The sequence below is a fragment of the Electrophorus electricus genome, chromosome 7, assembly GCF_013358815.1.
Source record: "Electrophorus electricus isolate fEleEle1 chromosome 7, fEleEle1.pri, whole genome shotgun sequence".
NCBI lineage: Eukaryota > Metazoa > Chordata > Actinopteri > Gymnotiformes > Gymnotidae > Electrophorus > Electrophorus electricus.
This window is the reverse complement of record NC_049541.1, coordinates 13,308,695-13,325,034: the sequence shown is the minus strand read 5'-3', so window position 1 is coordinate 13,325,034 and position 16,340 is coordinate 13,308,695. Positions and strand designations below refer to the sequence as shown.

Here is a 16,340-nt window from a genome sequence, read left to right as displayed (position 1 = left end):
GAATTGCATGCAGCTGCAAAAGAAACAATGCCTGTAGCTGGACGTTCGTAGAAGACAAAGTGCCTAGCGATGATCTAGTCGTAAACAGATATTTGTAAACATGTCCGGTTGATCGCAATACAAGAAACAACAATATTTCTTTATCCAGCTCAAAATACAAAGAATCGTTTTCGACGACGCCATGATAAACTAGCACGCCTAGGTTAAGTACGTATATGAGGTGGCGGCATCTAGTGGGCGATCGGGGTAGCGCATTAAGCACAACAAAGATCAAGTCCAGGAGTCGCTAACGGCAAAGCTTCTTAAGACAGCTTCAGACCGCCTGAATACCAGAGCAGACTCCGCTTGGATTCAAATTTATTCTCGCATTTACTCGACGGTCTACGATCGTTGTCGCCGGAGACACAGTATTCCGTTTTCTTTCAACTACGTTGGCTATAAAGTTGTATTTAGTCAGCTAGCTAGCGGACGCTAACCGAGCTCATCTTACTTTAGTAGTGCAAACGACCCGGCGGTAGATTGCGACCAGTTATCGTGCGTTCTCACTGCCACTGTGTTCACTGGATTGCCAGCTAGCTAGCTGTGACTCTAGCTAGCCGATCGCATCAGAGGCAGTTTCGGACAAACTTAGGTTAAATAGCTAGGCTAGCTGGCTAACATTTGTTTCAAGAAAAAGCTACGTATCAGCCGAGGAGACAAGAAGCCTGTTGTGGCTACTAGCTAACAGCTCATCTGGATGATGGTCAGGGCTTCGATATGTCACTAGTGCCCAGAAAACAGCACCAGTACAGTCAGCTAGCTAAATGAAACACTGGACAAAGTGTGTAGTGGCTGGCTAGATGATCAGCTAACGACTACCAATACATCAGTTTTGTAGCTGCTATGTTTTTGCACCGAGACTGACTGGCTAGCTAGCTTCTAGCAGTAGCTATTCTAGGTTAGTTGACTGCCAACAGTTGATCTTTTAACATTTAAACATGGGTGTGGTGGAGAGGTTTGTGTCTAATCCGCTGAGTTCATAGGATGGAGAAAGCGTCTCCGAAGGACAACGGCAAACTGTGTTTAAATCCTTTTCCTTCTCTACCCTGAAAAACATTGACGCAGGTGGAACAGTATTTTGGATGTTGCATGAAAAGGACACTGGAGGCCATAGACGTGGCGAAGAAAAAAAGTATATAGGTTTTTATTTAAAAATGCGGAATAATCATGCGAGGAATAGTGGCACACCGGACTTGGAGACGATAGCGACTATACTTCTACATGTATGAACATTGTAGGTTTAATAACGAAAGAGAACTTCAATAATGTCTTCCTACGCCGAATTCGTACCTCCCCCCGAGTGCCCGGTTTTTGAGCCGAGTTGGGAGGATTTTTCGGATCCGTTAGGGTTTATAAACAAGATACGACCCATAGCGGAGCAAAGTGGCATCTGCAAAATCCGACCACCCCAGGTAAGGTGGGATTGTGTCAACAACATGCAGTGATGGGCTCTGAGTGCATACTGTTATTAGCCTTGGACTACAATACAGTGGGGTTTGGATACCTGTGGGTTCCTAAAGACCTGTACGTTAACTCACTGTGGACCTGGCCTAATATATACAAGTATATAATGATATACAATGATATTTTGTTAATAGTTTTGAACATTATCATTCTCATACCACAAAATCTAATTATGATGGCATGTATTTTCAGAAGCTTATAGCTTTCAGCTTGCATCCTTTTAAAGTTAGGCTGTCAGTTTGGGATTAGATACAACAGTGTCTATCTTGGAAGACACTATCTTGGATTTATCTTGGAAGATGCATCGTTTATTGAATTTCCAGTGATGTAGGCTAAACCCATCCCAAGTAACCCCCAAGTTAGTTGTACTATTCATCTTACTCGGTTTCTGTTTTGGGTTTGAAGGATTGGCAGCCCCCTTTTGCTTGTGATGTGCGCAACTTTCATTTTACGCCACGAGTGCAGAGGCTGAATGAGCTGGAGGTAAGTTTTATTTGTGCATCACTTCACACCTCGTTGTCTGCATGCATGTTGTGTTCAGCATGTTTTGCGAGTTCCTCACTGTTCTTAATTGCTTTGTGTGCGGTAGCTTCCTCTTAACCCTTTAGTCTATGTTTACTTGAATGTTTTCATGAACGTATACAAGTGGTGGTTAACAGTGACTAACCTGCAATTTGGGTAATTTGCTTAATATGATATAATTTGCATAATGCAAACTTGCCTTTACTTGCACCTATTACCTTTCATCATAGCCATTATTTTTGGGTGAACTATTCCAGAGAATGGCTCTGTACACATATATTAAAAGTACAAAGATGAGACAGAAGTGGCTGAAATGAGAATTATTCTCCAGTTACTCTGTTTGTTGCTGTTTCTTTCAGGCCCTTACCAGAGTCAAACTCAACTTCTTGGATCAAATTGCCAAGTTTTGGGAACTTCAGGGCTCTAAACTGCGCTTTCCACATGTGGAGAGAAAGATCCTTGACTTGTACCTTCTCAGCAAGGCAAGACCTTCCACCCCCCCAATCAACTACTACACATCCTCCTCCTTTACCCAGTATTAGAGACGGAGCATTTAAACTTTAACGTTTGACGAGCACTAATTATTTGATGGATTTAATCGTACTTGGCCTTCTGTAACCTTTTAGAACCAAAATGGTGTTTCAACACTTGATTCATTCAAATTCCTACACAAAGGCTGAACAATGTCGTTAATTGAAAACACAATATTGTCCTCTGCATTACTAATAGAAGGCTGCAATTTCTAAATGAGCTTCACAATTTCTTCTTGTATGCTGTGAGCATCCTGACCAGTGTCAGACACTGCAGATGAGCGTTCTCTGGAGGTCTTGATTATTTGCATACATGCCAAAGCATCAATGTGTTAATATGAACGGAATAGTATATTTCACTGTATCGTGCAGCCTTTTCTCACATCGTGTTGGTAAAAGATTGCCACTCCCAACTGTGTCAGGAAAAGGTAAAACATTAAACAAAGTTGTGAACCGTTCCTCCTAGATTGTGTCTGCAGAAGGAGGCTTTGAGGCTGTCTGCAAGGAGAAGCGGTGGTCCAAGATAGCCAGTCGCATGGGCTTGCCCTCGGGGAAGAGTATTGGCTCCCTGCTGCGCACCCACTTTGAGAGGATCCTTTACCCATATGAGCTGTTCCAGTCTGGAGCTTCGCTCTCTGTGAGTTTGACTACTCTGCTGTGGACTGTGTACAGCTGGCAGTATTTAGGACTGAAGACGTGTTTTCAGTTTCCTTTCCAGTGTTTGAAGCATGTTTTCTGTTTTCTTTCTGTTACCTTGCTTCATGTAAGTAATCTGGATCTGTAAACTGCAGGGCGTTAACCGGCTGTACCAGGACGGGGATGAAACCGAGGACGTGGATGAAGGAATAGAGGGTGGCTGTGAGGAAGAGGAGGAGGATGAAGAAGAGAAGCAGAGGGAAAAGGAAGGCAGGGAACAGGATGGTCTGGGAGATGGGCCACAAAATAAAGAGCACCCACTTCCTGAGAGGCGCTCACGACGTCTGAAGTCTGAGGTCAGTTCTGTAATTTGCAACACCTGTAGCTTTTACAATGTTAAAAAGTAAAAATCCCAGAGCTAGTTACCTTGTGTCTTTTGTCAAACTCAACAGCTTTCTGTCACAGGAGTCTTTTTCTGCGATTATCTACCTTGGCCTTCCACCAGTTATGCCAGTTAAGGTCAAAGAAGATAAATAAAATGTGTTGAAAAAAACTTTCAAAGTCCCTCTTACAAATCTGTGTGGTTTTGTACGTTCTTGGGCAGCATTTCGTATATTGTTTATACTTTATATTATCTATGGCTATTACCAGCCTGGGCTATTTTGTCTTTTGTTGTGAACTATTTTGTGGTTAAATTAGTTTAATTGAAAAAAGTGTTGACACGTGGACTATTTGTGGTAATTTGGGGACTCCTGTATACATGTTTATCTTGTACTAGTCAAACAACTTAAATGATGACTGTAGCTGCCTAGATGACACATGCACTCATGTATTCCACCATGGCTTGGTCTGGCTGTGCTCCCAGACTCCTTGCTCGTCCTAGATTCTCTGGCGCCTGTAGATCGCCCGGTTGGGGAAACATGTTTGTCATTCCAGCATAATCGCTCACTTTGTAGCATGTCTCCAGGACAGTGCCCAGATGCTCACATTAATTTTTTGCGTTATTTGCGTTCCTTCAGCGAGAGAACAAAGAGCCCAAAAGCCTGCAGATCTTTGGCAGCAGTCCTAAGGTGGTCGGCCTGGAGATCATCCCGTCCGGTAAGTTTCCCACGCTCGCCGAAGTTGTTCCCGGCAGATGCTTGGATGAAGAAGTGTTGCATTTTCGTTGCACAAAGAAACCTTTGAGGTTTGAGAATTAAGTTTTGACACCTGGGCTTTTGTAACACAGATGACGGGTTCAAGAAACAGAGATACCTCAAGGCACAAGCTTTTGCTATTAAGATGCGTCCACGCAAGGAAACTCTAGAAGTTAATTTTGTAAGTATTGTGTTGGTTTGTTTTTCCATACGTAGTTCTTTGAGTGTTTTCTTTGTGATTTGTAAATATTGAAATAGTACGTTTAAGACCAACAGCACTAATCACTAGCTTTTTTAAAATTGCTTTTAAATTGAGAGACATGTATACACTCCTAGATTGACCTATACATGTGCATGTCCTGTGGGCGGGGTGATGAGGAGGACCGCCTCCTGTTGTGTGATGGCTGTGATGACAGCTACCACACATTTTGCCTGATCCCACCACTTCAGGATGTGCCAAAGGGTGACTGGCGCTGTCCCAAGTGTGTGGCAGAGGTATGCCAGCCTACCCTTCTTCCCCTGCCCACATTAGTGCAGATTTCATAAGCCTCTACCCGACCCCCCTGTGGCCAATTTTATTGCATTCCATCATTATTTATTTCCATCACTCCACTCTCTGCTGTCATTGGCAGTAGCATGTTGTGTGTGTGTGTGTGTGTGGTACCTTGGGGTGATTGGTTTGCTGGGTGAGCACTGCCCCTTCTCTCCCCGCAGGAGTGCAGCAAACCTCGGGAGGCGTTTGGCTTCGAGCAGGCGGTGCGGGAGTACACGCTGCAGAGCTTTGGCGAGATGGCAGATCACTTCAAGTCGGACTACTTCAACATGCCAGTTCATGTAAGCACCATGAAGTCCGCCGCAGCTAGTGCAGCTGCTAATGAGGTCCAAGAAAGAGGTCGCGTAGAAATCGCTAGTTAGAAAACTGTCCAGAAAACCCATCGTGTGCAAATTGTGCATTTTTGTCATTTTAGCATTAGGATTAAGTCTCTTAATTCTTTGTTTAGCTTACATTCTAACAGGACCGGTGCTAATGGTACTACCCATCTGCAGTCTGGTTTAAGAAATGTGGTTTGAGAGTGACTGTTCATCTCAGATGGTGCCCACTGAGCTGGTGGAGAAGGAGTTCTGGAGGCTGGTGAGCAGCATTGAGGAGGACGTGATCGTGGAATACGGGGCCGATATCAGCTCCAAAGAAGTGGGCAGTGGATTTCCTGTCCGAGACGGGAAGAGACGACTCTTGGGGGACGAGGAGGTAAGCGTTTCGCCATCTCAGAGTACACATTAGCCAGTAAGCACACAGACATCTTTGATGGTACTAATGAAAACAGTGTGTGTATTTACCACTCCGATTGCTGGGACACTGGAAGGTGGTCTTAGGCCGCCTGCATCGCCGTCCCCTTTTTGTTTAGGTCAAGAAGCAGCGGAATATTCAACCCAATAAGAGTACCTTTTGACGTAGATGCAGCGTGTCTGATAACACCACTTGCCCGTGTTGGCGGTGCCTTCCTCCTCAGGACTACGCCAACTCCGGCTGGAACCTGAACAACATGCCTGTGCTGGAACAGTCCGTGCTCGCCCACATCAATGCCGACATCTCGGGCATGAAGGTACCCTGGCTCTACGTGGGCATGTGCTTCTCCTCCTTCTGCTGGCACATTGAAGACCACTGGAGCTACTCCATCAACTACCTGCACTGGTACGATGCCCGTGAGACCCATCTCCTCATAGGGTGGCGCAATAGAAACGCTCCTCTTGAAAGTTCAAAAAGTAGTTCAGCCTCGAGCTGGCGTCTTGTGATGATGGGCTGACGAAGTGGTTGAAGTGTTGTTCGTGGCTGATGTTAGGGGGGAGCCCAAGACGTGGTACGGGGTCCCCGCCCATGCAGCAGAACAGCTGGAGGCAGTGATGAAGAAGCTAGCCCCGGAGCTGTTCGACTCTCAGCCAGACTTGCTGCACCAGCTGGTCACCATCATGAACCCCAATGTTCTCATGGAGCATGGCGTGCCAGTGGGTTTACACTCTTCTGTCTTCTTTTGTGATGACGTGCATCGCTGATTTTAGTTTTCCATTGGCTTCATCAAAAGCTTAAAGTTGTTTTGTTCTCTTTGCTTGGTTTACTAAACAGGTGTTTCGGACCAACCAGTGTGCTGGGGAGTTTGTGGTTACCTTCCCAAGGGCATATCATAGCGGCTTTAACCAGGGCTACAACTTTGCTGAAGCTGTCAACTTCTGTACTGCAGACTGGGTATGTCTGTCCATCTGTATATCGGCTTTGAGGGAGCGCTTGCCAGTTGACCATCAAAGACCTGTTGTGCTCAGTAGATTTCCCATATTTGTTCACGTGCTGCTGAAATGAATCTGCACAACGCACCGTTTCCATTGGTCAGTGACGGCAGCTACGTAAACGCCTTCAATTTACGCATGGATGCAAGCCTGGTTTTAGGTTTTCCAGGTCCACCCCGAATGATCGAAAGCTTGGGGCGGAAATCCTTGTTTTAGTTCCCGCCGTGTCCCCGCGCTCGGCCGACCGCAGGCCGCCCCGTCTGTCGGCCCGACCGCTTACGACCGCTTACGCTTGTGTGCAGCTGCCCCTGGGCCGCCAGTGCGTGGCGCACTACCGCCGCCTGCAGCGCCACTGCGTCTTCTCGCATGAGGAGCTGCTGTGCAAGATGGCGGCCGACCCGGAGAGCCTAGACGTGGAGCTGGCCGCTGCCGTGCACAAGGAGCTCGGGGAGTTGATGGAGGAAGAGAGCAGCCTCCGGCAGGCCGTGCAGGACATGGTGAGACGCCTGGACGGACAGCCTGGCCCAGCTGCCATCACACTGGTTTTAGTGAAAACCAGCCTGGGTTTGCACCAGTAAAAAAAATCATCTTCACATTGCGTTAAACGCAAAATGCTTTTCAGCAGGTGTTACTAGTGTGCTTGTGTAGGCAGCTTGATGGGGGGGAAAATTCTAGATGACCAATCGTACGTTTTAAAGAACACTGAACCTTTTCAGTGTGTCTGTAGACACTATTCAACTGCTGGTGTTTTATTTTATCTGTGCAAGTCCTGAAGTAAAGCCTTACATGCTGCAGTTTAACATGATTTAGTTTAACAGTGTATTGTGCACGTAAACAAAGATTCTAGACTGAAAAAAGACTGAAATGTTCATAAGATAAAATGCTGCTTGCACAACAAGATCAACTAAGAAGGCCGCAAATGATTAGATGATTTTTTCGATTTGGAGGACACAGCCCTAATAGCGGTGAAAATTACCAGACTCAATCTTCTATTCATCCTAAGTGTCAGGTGGAAGGTTTCCCAGTTACAATTAGATGGGAAACACATTTATTTCCACTCTCTGCCTGCAGGGGGTGCTGTGCTCTGAGCAGGAGGTGTTTGAGCTGGTCCCCGACGATGAGCGACAGTGTTGCAGATGTAAAACCACCTGCTTCCTGTCAGCGCTGACGTGCCCGTGCAGCCCCGAGCGCCTGGTGTGCCTGCACCACGCCGCTGAGCTGTGCGACTGCCCTCTTGCTAACAAGTGCCTCAGGTCAGCTGTCATGCTGTCATACAGGCATGCACATGAACGTACTGGTGGGCATGTGTGTGTTTGGGACTTGCGTCAGTGTAAGCTATGGGTTATATGCACTGTGGGATGTCTTTTTAGTTTTTATTTTTGCACAACACCCCTGAAGGATTGCAGTGTAAAGTCAGTGAACCTAAAAAAAGCTTCTTGACAGCAAAGGGGTCAGGTTAAAGAGACAACGAAGTCAGGAATGATTCAGTTCTTCCTACCGGGGCGATGCTTCCTGTGTGCTACTGAGGCTACTTCTCCACTTTGAGAAAATTCTTGTTTAATTTGCATGAAGTGGCAAGAAATAGCAGACCGTTGGGGCCATTATGGAGCCGTGCGTGTGTTACAGGTTCAGGTACGATCAGGAGGAGTTCCCTGCAATGCTGTATGGGGTGAAGTCACGCGCCCAGTCCTATGACACCTGGGCCAAGAGAGTCAGCGATGCCATGGGAGCCGATCACAAGAACAAGAAAGGTAAATGCACGTGCGCGCGTACACGTACACACACACACACACACACACACACACACACACACACACACACACACACACACACACACACACACTGGCACACTCCTCCACACCCTCATCCCTCCTCTTGTTCCTTCCCACAGATCTGATTGAGCTGAAGGTGCTGCTAGAGGACGCAGAGGACAGGAAGTACCCAGAGAACAATCTGTTCCGCAAGCTGCGGGAGATGGTGAAGGAGGCAGAGACCTGCTCCTCCGTGGCCCAGCTGCTCCTCAGCCACAAGCAGAGAACCAAGTGTGTAACTCGGCACCTCTACCAAGCCAAGCCATTAATCCCTCCGTTATTGCGTTAGGCAAAGTCGGATCAGGCCAGATCCGAAAACCGTTCTCATGGTGTGAAAATAATGTGAACTTCTTTTTGCCTTTTGTCCTTGACTGACCGAGAGTTGGAAAATGTTTAAAGCGAGATTGTCTGAGAGCAATTATCCGATTGACTTACTGATTGCCTGATGTTTTTGCTCTCTGTGCTTGAAGAAGGGAGCGACCAGAGAGCGGCCGCACGCGCACCAAGCTGACGGTGGATGAGTTGAAGGCCTTCGTGGAGCAGCTGTTCCGTCTGCCCTGCGTCATAAGCCAGGCGCGTCAGGTCAAAGTGAGCACACGCACACCCTGCCCCACGTTCCTCCACGTTAAAGCCAAAGAGCTGAAGCCTGTGAAGAGATTTCCGCATTCACCTTCTCTCCTCTGTCTCACCTTCCCCTGCCCCCCCCTTCCCTCCTCCAGGAGCTGCTGGAGAACGTGGAGGACTTCCACGAGCGCGCACAGGTGGCCCTGGCTGACGAGACGCCCGATTCGGCCAAGCTGCAGGCCCTGGTTGACCTGGGCGCTGGCCTGGACGTGGAGCTGCCCGAGCTGCCGCGCCTCAAGCAGGAGCTCCAGCAGGCGCGCTGGCTCGATGAGGTGCGCCTGGCCCTGCAGGAACCGCAGCGAGTCACGCTCGAGCTCATGAAGCGCCTCATTGACTCGGGCGTGGGTCTGGCGCCGCACCACGCTGTAGAGAAGGCCATGGGCGAGCTACAGGAGATCCTCACCGTGTCCGAGCGCTGGGAGGACAAGGCTCGGGCCTGCCTGCAGGCCAGGTGACCACCTCAGAACTCCTCAGACAGCATTCAGCGCAAGATCCCTTAGGCAGACCCATTAATCCTTCAGCATAAAGGATCAGTGTTAAGTTTTAAGTAGGATCGATGGCAAGGGTTCTGTCAGATCTGTTTGGACACCCCATGAGGGGGTGGGGTTGTATTTTTAAACTGGATCCAGTGTCAGCAGCAGAGAGCCAGTAAGCATGATTGAGGCTCATACACGTTTGCCTGTTTATATTATGGAATTTGTTGCCATAAAAAGCTAATGTCAGGCCTCATATAAAACCCCAGCATTTATCCTGAGGCCAAACTGTGTCTTAGGAATCCCTTGGTACAATTTAAAACGGTCTGGTTTTCACATCCGAAGAAAGCGTGTCTTGTTTTCACATCTTGAACTATCAGTTGTGGAGTTGAACAGCGTTTGATGTTTCTGTGATCTCAGACCACGGCACAGTATGGTCAGCCTTGAAAGCATCGTCATAGAGGCCAAGAACATTCCTGCCTACCTGCCCAATGTGCTGGCCCTTCGAGAAGCACTGCACAAAGCCAAGGAGTGGACAGCCAGAGTGGAGGCCATCCAGGTAGATCAGATTCCCACATCTGTGGTCACAGATCACAGGTGTGTGAGTGCGCATACACTATGTGGTGGAGGAAGACAATTGTGTGTTGGTGCTTGATTTAAAAGCGCTCAAGGAGACCAGGGTCTCTGTAGCAGTAATGATCTGTTTTGCTTTCGGTGTTCCAACAGAATGGCAGCAACTACGCCTACCTAGACCAGCTGGAGGCTCTGTTGGCAAGGGGCCGGTCCATTCCCGTGCGTCTGGATGCCCTGCCGCAGGTGGAGTCCCAGGTGGCCTCGGCCCGAGCCTGGAGGGAGAGGACGGCTCGCACCTTCCTCAAGAAGAACTCCACCTACACCCTGCTGCAGGTGAGACCCTCCGCAAGTGTTCGATTGAACGGTCAATCGAAGAGAATCTCAAAACACGTCAGGTTTTCAGAACATGTCAGTGTTGGGTGTAGCAGCGCTGAAGACAGCACAGCATGTGGAACCCTGTGTGGAACTCCTACAGCCCGAACTGACCCGTGAAAACGGTTGTGTGGCTCCTCTCGCAGGTCTTGAGCCCCCGCGCGGACATCGGCGTGTACGGCACAGGCAAGAGCAAGCGCAAGCGGGCCAAGGAGCTGCTGGAGAAGGAACGCGGCGGGGATCTGGACAGCCTGAGTGACCTGGACGATGTTGGCGAGGAGGTGTGCGAGCCCGCCGCTGTAGTTGCAGCCTTCAAGGCCAAGGAGCAGCAGGAGGTAGAGGCAATCCACTCGCTGCGCGCCGCCAACCTGGCCAAGATGGCCATGGCCGACCGCATTGAGGAGGTCAAGTTCTGCCTGTGCCGCAAGACGGCCGTGGGCTTCATGCTGCAGTGCGAGCTGTGCAAGGACTGGTTCCACGGCGCCTGCGTGCCCCTGCCCAAGACGGGCTCGCAGAAGCGGCTGGCGGCCGGCTGGCAGGGGGGCAGCAAGGAGGCCAAGTTCTTGTGCCCGCTGTGCCAGCGCTCGCGCCGGCCCCGTCTGGAGACCATCCTGTCGCTGCTGGTGTCCCTGCAGAAGCTGCCTGTGCGACTGCCCGAGGGCGAGGCGCTGCAGTGCCTGACGGAGCGCGCCATGAGCTGGCAGGACCGTGCGCGGCAGGCCCTGGCAACCGACGAGCTCTCGTCCGCCCTGGCCAAGCTATCCGTGCTCAGCCAGCGCATGGTGGAGCTGGCGGCGCGCGAGAAGACGGAGAAGATCATCAACGCCGAGCTGCAGAAGGCCGCCGCCAACCCAGACCTGCAGGTAAGGTCGGCGAGCTCGGCCCCGCTATGCATCTGACGCGCGCGTCATCCTGGCTTCCTGATTTTCTCCTGTTTTTCCCTCCTCTTTATTATCTCCCATATTTATTTTTGTCCTGCGTATGTAAATTTCATCTATCGCACCTTCACGCCTGTAACTGGTGACTCACACTGGAGGAGTGCGGCTGTCTTACTCTCCTTCGTGGTGTCTGTCTGGTGCTAGTTCTTCCTCTCCATTGTTCCCTTCTGCTTGACCATTGGAGGTCTGACCCCACATGTGCCTAATGCTCTTTTGGGACAGTGACCATTGTCTGAATCCTATACAAATATATTTGAGCTGAATTGATAACATGATAACGTCAGTTACTGACAGAAATACCAGTACTGACCCGCTGTACATGGCATGGCGGCGTTTGCCTGCTGTGGGTCACGGTTTCTGCTGTTGCGCCTCCTGGGTGTTTGCTGAAGTGCGGTATAACCGGCGCTGTTGTCTCCTGGTGTGCCGCTGCACTCCCCTGCATCCCAGGGTCACATCCAGACGTTCCAGCAGGCAGGCTTCAGCAGGGCCACCTCGCCCCGTGCCTCCCTGGACTACGACGACGAGGAGACCGACTCTGACGAGGACATCCGCGAGACTTACGGCTATGACGTAAAGGTGGTGTTATTGAAAGGCCTGTGCAGAAAATAAAATTTTTTTCTTTTTAAAAATTATTTGATTTTAATCTATGTGGAAAATAAGTCCTCATCGTTTCAGTGTGATGCTGTCGTACTATATAAGCGTGCTGCAGGCATTGTCGGTGTAAATGGAGTGTGTGTCCCTGCCTTCAGGACTCTGGGGAATTGAAGCCCTACTTGTTCTGTGATGAGGAGATCCCTGTGAAATCGGAAGAAGTCGTCAGTCACATGTGGCCAGCCACGCCCTCCTTCTGCGCAGAACATGCCTATTCTTCTGCCTCCAAGTCTTGCCCCCAGAGTAAGCAATGCTACATGTACAACATGACTGACAAACCCATATACTATATGATCCACACTTTATATATAAAATACAGACATACTTATGTTTTGCAAAGAAAAAACATGTAACCATGTTTAAAGGAAAATCCCGTACCTTGCGGCATATTTATTGAATCAGGCTTGCTTTCCTCAACTGGACTGCCTGCTTCTTTTGCTATGACTTTAGTTATATGGTTGATCCTAGCAAACTTGTTTTATCGTATTACTACGACACAATTCAACATCACATTTCCCAACCACTTCCCCCCGACCTCCCCAGACCAAACCACCCCACGCAAGCAGCCCAGGAAGACACCCCTGGTGCCACGCAGCCTGGAGCCGCCGGTGCTGGAGCTGTCCCCGCCTGCCAAGGCCCAGCTGGAGGAGCTGATGATGGAGGGCGACCTGCTGGAGGTCTCCCTCGATGAGACGCAGCACATCTGGAGGATCCTGCAGGCCACGCACCCTCCCTCTGAGGATCGCTTCCTGCAGATCATGGAGGTGAGCACGTTGATGCACCATGACGTGCCGCGGCAGTACGCTCTGGGCTAGAGGCAGGGAGGCAGAATGTGATAGTTCAGTCTGGCATGCATGAGACTTTCCTACTCTCCTCATAACTCATTTGAAGTTTCCTCATTTTGTCCATTTATTGTAATTTAAGGCAATGGTAGCTCCGTGGTTAAGATACTTGACTGGTAATCAGAAGGTTGCCAGTTCAAGCCTCACTGCTGCCAAGTTGCCCCCGTTGGGCCCCTGAACAAGACCCTTTAACCCTCAATTGCTCATGTTGTATTCAGTCATAATTGTAAGTTGCTTTAGATAGAAGCGTCAGCTAAATGCCATGAATGTGAAATATAGCGAATATTGTCCTGATGCCCTCTGACGCGATGGTTCTTTTTTTTTTGGTTTTTTTTGGTTTTTTTCCCCTGTTGTGCTGTGTCCCACCCCCCCAGTTTGAGGAGCCCCTGCTGGAGAAGCCCATGAAGCTGAAGGTGAAGGACGTGGAGAGGAAGAGGAAGAGGAAGCTGGAGCGTGCCGAGCAGCAGCAGCTGCTGATGGCGGCCGGCGGCGGCGGCGTGGAGGGCCGGCCCAAGTGCAAGGACATCAAGCGCGTCCTGGAGGCGGGGAGCAAGCCCAAGAAGAAGAAGCTCAAGTTCAGCCCGGACAAGTCACGCGAGCTGAAGCATCTGGCCAAGCGCCTGGCCAAGGAGGAGAAGGAGAGGAAGAGGAAGGAGAGGGCCGCGGCGGCCAAGGCCGAGCTAGCCAAGGAGAGCCTGGAGAAGAAGAAGGAGAAGAAGGTCCTGGACATCCCCTCCAAGTACGACTGGTCGGGAGCGGAGGACTCGAACGACGAGAACGCCGTGTGCGCCGCTAAGAACTGCCAGAGGCCGTGCAGGGACAAGGTTAGTGAGCAGAGCGATGGCTGCACAAGGTGGTCTTTTGGTCTTTCTTACGGCAGTGCTTATGACGCAGAAGGCTGCCACGTGCACTCCTTTACTTTGATTTAAGTGATATGGCTTCAGTGTACATAGGACGGGGTACATCACTGGGGAAAGGGAGGAGGTTGTGGAGTTTAAGCCCTACATGCTTTTGGAATTTCCTCAGTATTTTTTCACTCTTTGAACTTTGGTTCATTGCGATGCATGTAATTTTTACTCACTAATGAATTTTAATAGCACTGCATCCTAACACACTGTTGCTGCCTACATTTGTGTAACATTATTATTGAATGTCCTCAGAAGGAAACTGTTCACATTTGTGAAACTTAAGAGTGATGGTTCTCTCTCTCTCTGTCTCAGGTGGACTGGGTTCAGTGTGATGGCGGATGTGATGAGTGGTTCCATCAGGTGTGCGTCGGTGTGTCATGCGAGATGGCTGAAAACGAAGACTATATCTGCTCCGCCTGCTCCCGTAAGGCGGGAGCACTTCCTGGAGGCGGGGCATGCATTAAAGTGGGTGTGGAGGCTGTGGTAGTGACATCCCCCGTCTGTAGTACTCAGACACTCTCTCCCCTGTCCCAGCCAGAGCCCCAGGAGGGCAGCTAACCCACACAGCCTGTGGACTACATACGGTCCCTAGAACTGCTCTGTTTCTTTGCTCCAGTCCTTAGGGCAGCCAATCAAAATACAAACCCAGAAATCCCCTCTTGAACCTATTGGTGGACTGTGATGCATAATTGCAACCTCACTGCTGCACAGTGCATAAACAAAAAGGATGAGTTATGTTACATGAGCAGTAGTCTGTCATGGTGTCTGCATGGGTGGATTCTAATCATGGATTATCACTTGCATCAAGATGTTTGATGAACAGGCCTGGAGAAACTCAGAACTGGTCAAATGGCACACTGGAGACATTCCATCTTGCGCCGTAGTCTAGGGTTATCCAGGGGTATGCAGATCTTTTGTAATTACAGATAGCTGAAGGAAATGTTAACATAACTGATTGGCCACTTTGCCATCACACCTGACTGCTAAGTAAAGGGAAAGAGTGGAAAATCTAGGACCATGAGACCTGTGATTTGAATACCCCTGCCATAATTATAGACCCAAAAAATGTCATGGCCAAACAAACATCAGTCTTCTCAATGCTCATATTTTGTTTTTGTTTTTTCATTTTGTTTCCTCACCCTCCAGACTGGTTGACTATAGAGCTTAGGTTGAGCCTCGACCACATACACCAGCAACCTACCAGCACACACGTGGGATATTGTTTGTCAAGATTGTTTAAACTTGCCTAATGATTTCCCCCCCATGTTGACAGTTGTACTCACAGACCATAATATTTTGACCCTACGGTATCCCCCAATGATCTACTTGGCTTTGGATGTCCCATCAACAGCCTAGGAGGATTACTAACCTGCTCATCTTGATCTACCTGGTGAATAAACAAGTTGCCACTCAACATGTAGCACCTGGATAGTTGTATGCAGTTAAATATATTTATGATGTAAATAGGTTTTAAGGAATCCATAATGTGGCTGTTTTCATTGCTCAACTTTATTAAAACTATTCCTAGTGAAACAAAGCCAGATTATTGTTTTATTTGAGCATTTAATATATGTAAAATGAGAGATTTTACAAATACATATTTTTGGATATTTGTGGTGGGTTGTGATAGATTTACTTTGTCGTACTCCACATGTGTATCTTTTAAGCAAAAGAGGAAACTAATGAGCTCCAAATTGCCTACTTTTTAAGGAATTTCGTGTAGAACTTCAGCCCTACTTTACCTTTTAACTTGAATTTATAGCCTAGCATGTCTCGTTGTTCTGACAGTATCAGTGATTTCATATTAAATGTAAATGGATGAAGAATTTAAATACATAGCTTTGTAGAGCAGTGTTTGATTCTTTGAAGTACCATTGATTTTTCAAGCAGCCATTGTTTATTTCAAACTTATTAAAATTAATTGCATCCTATCTGCTTGGCTCAGTGAGATTGCCATTGTCTTAATTAAACAGCATTGCTACACCAGCAACAGTAAACAACCTACTAGATGGTGGTAACTTGGAAAAAGGATAACTATGCACACTGTCATATGCGCCAACACATCTTTCCTACAACAAGCCAACATTGATGTTATATGCAAATATTGGCAGGCCTATAAAAAGCCTATTTGACATTAAATGATCGAAAACACACCACCATGAATTTTATAAGTAAAGCATAGGAACTGGGGGAAAATTCAGCATGAAAGTATAAAGTACTTGATTTATGAATTAAAGATTCTTAGCAGTCCCTTGCAGTTTTGATAATTAATGACCTATAATAATTGAGATAAAGTAGCTATAAAAAATTGCTATAAATATTCATAGAGTTTAGGTTGGTGTATTTGTGTCCTGAGAAATGTTTGGTCCTTAAAATAGTTCAGTTTCTTTCAGTTTTTCCAAAAGTTTTGAAACATGATCCATAGCCTTGTACTAAAAAGAATCATGATTGTGTTTCTGAATGACAAGAGAGATTTTAAGTGGGAAAGGCAGTTCAGAGGAGGTTGCAATAAAAATCCAAACCTGTACCTGTGTCTCTCAC

The 16,340-nt window shown here is 48.2% G+C and overlaps 1 protein-coding gene across 2 annotated transcripts; it reads left to right on the top strand.

The window, feature by feature from the left end:
- The first annotated feature begins 231 nt into the window (after positions 1-231).
- On the top strand, positions 232-15,336 carry kdm5a (lysine (K)-specific demethylase 5A). Of its 2 annotated transcripts, none has more exons than XM_027003889.2 (27): positions 232-1,451; positions 1,909-1,986; positions 2,385-2,507; positions 3,022-3,192; positions 3,347-3,547; positions 4,211-4,289; positions 4,420-4,508; positions 4,664-4,822; positions 5,042-5,161; positions 5,418-5,576; positions 5,839-6,020; positions 6,169-6,331; positions 6,450-6,569; positions 6,910-7,104; positions 7,679-7,860; positions 8,234-8,358; positions 8,499-8,649; positions 8,892-9,006; positions 9,138-9,493; positions 9,936-10,074; positions 10,242-10,421; positions 10,607-11,323; positions 11,846-11,974; positions 12,148-12,292; positions 12,593-12,813; positions 13,266-13,715; positions 14,112-15,336. In XM_027003889.2, exons 1-27 carry the CDS (start codon positions 1,305-1,307, stop codon positions 14,355-14,357), a joined length of 5,142 nt encoding a protein of 1,713 aa, XP_026859690.2. In that variant the 5' UTR covers positions 232-1,304; the 3' UTR covers positions 14,358-15,336. The 2 variants fall into 2 exon arrangements, with proteins under 2 accessions (XP_026859690.2, XP_035384330.1); XM_035528437.1 differs by having other exon boundaries at positions 8,889-9,006.
- Positions 15,337-16,340: the final 1,004 nt, after the last annotated feature.

Bases quoted from the DNA above. Each gene is read 5' to 3' on its own strand.
- kdm5a (XM_035528437.1), top strand. From the start codon at position 1,305: ATGTCTTCCTACGCCGAATTCGTACCTCCCCCCGAGTGCCCGGTTTTT. The intron at 3,548-4,210 runs GTCAGTTCTGTA...GCGTTCCTTCAG, and splicing joins CACGACGTCTGAAGTCTGAG to CGAGAGAACAAAGAGCCCAA. The intron at 4,509-4,663 runs GTAAGTATTGTG...ATACACTCCTAG, and splicing joins AAACTCTAGAAGTTAATTTT to ATTGACCTATACATGTGCAT.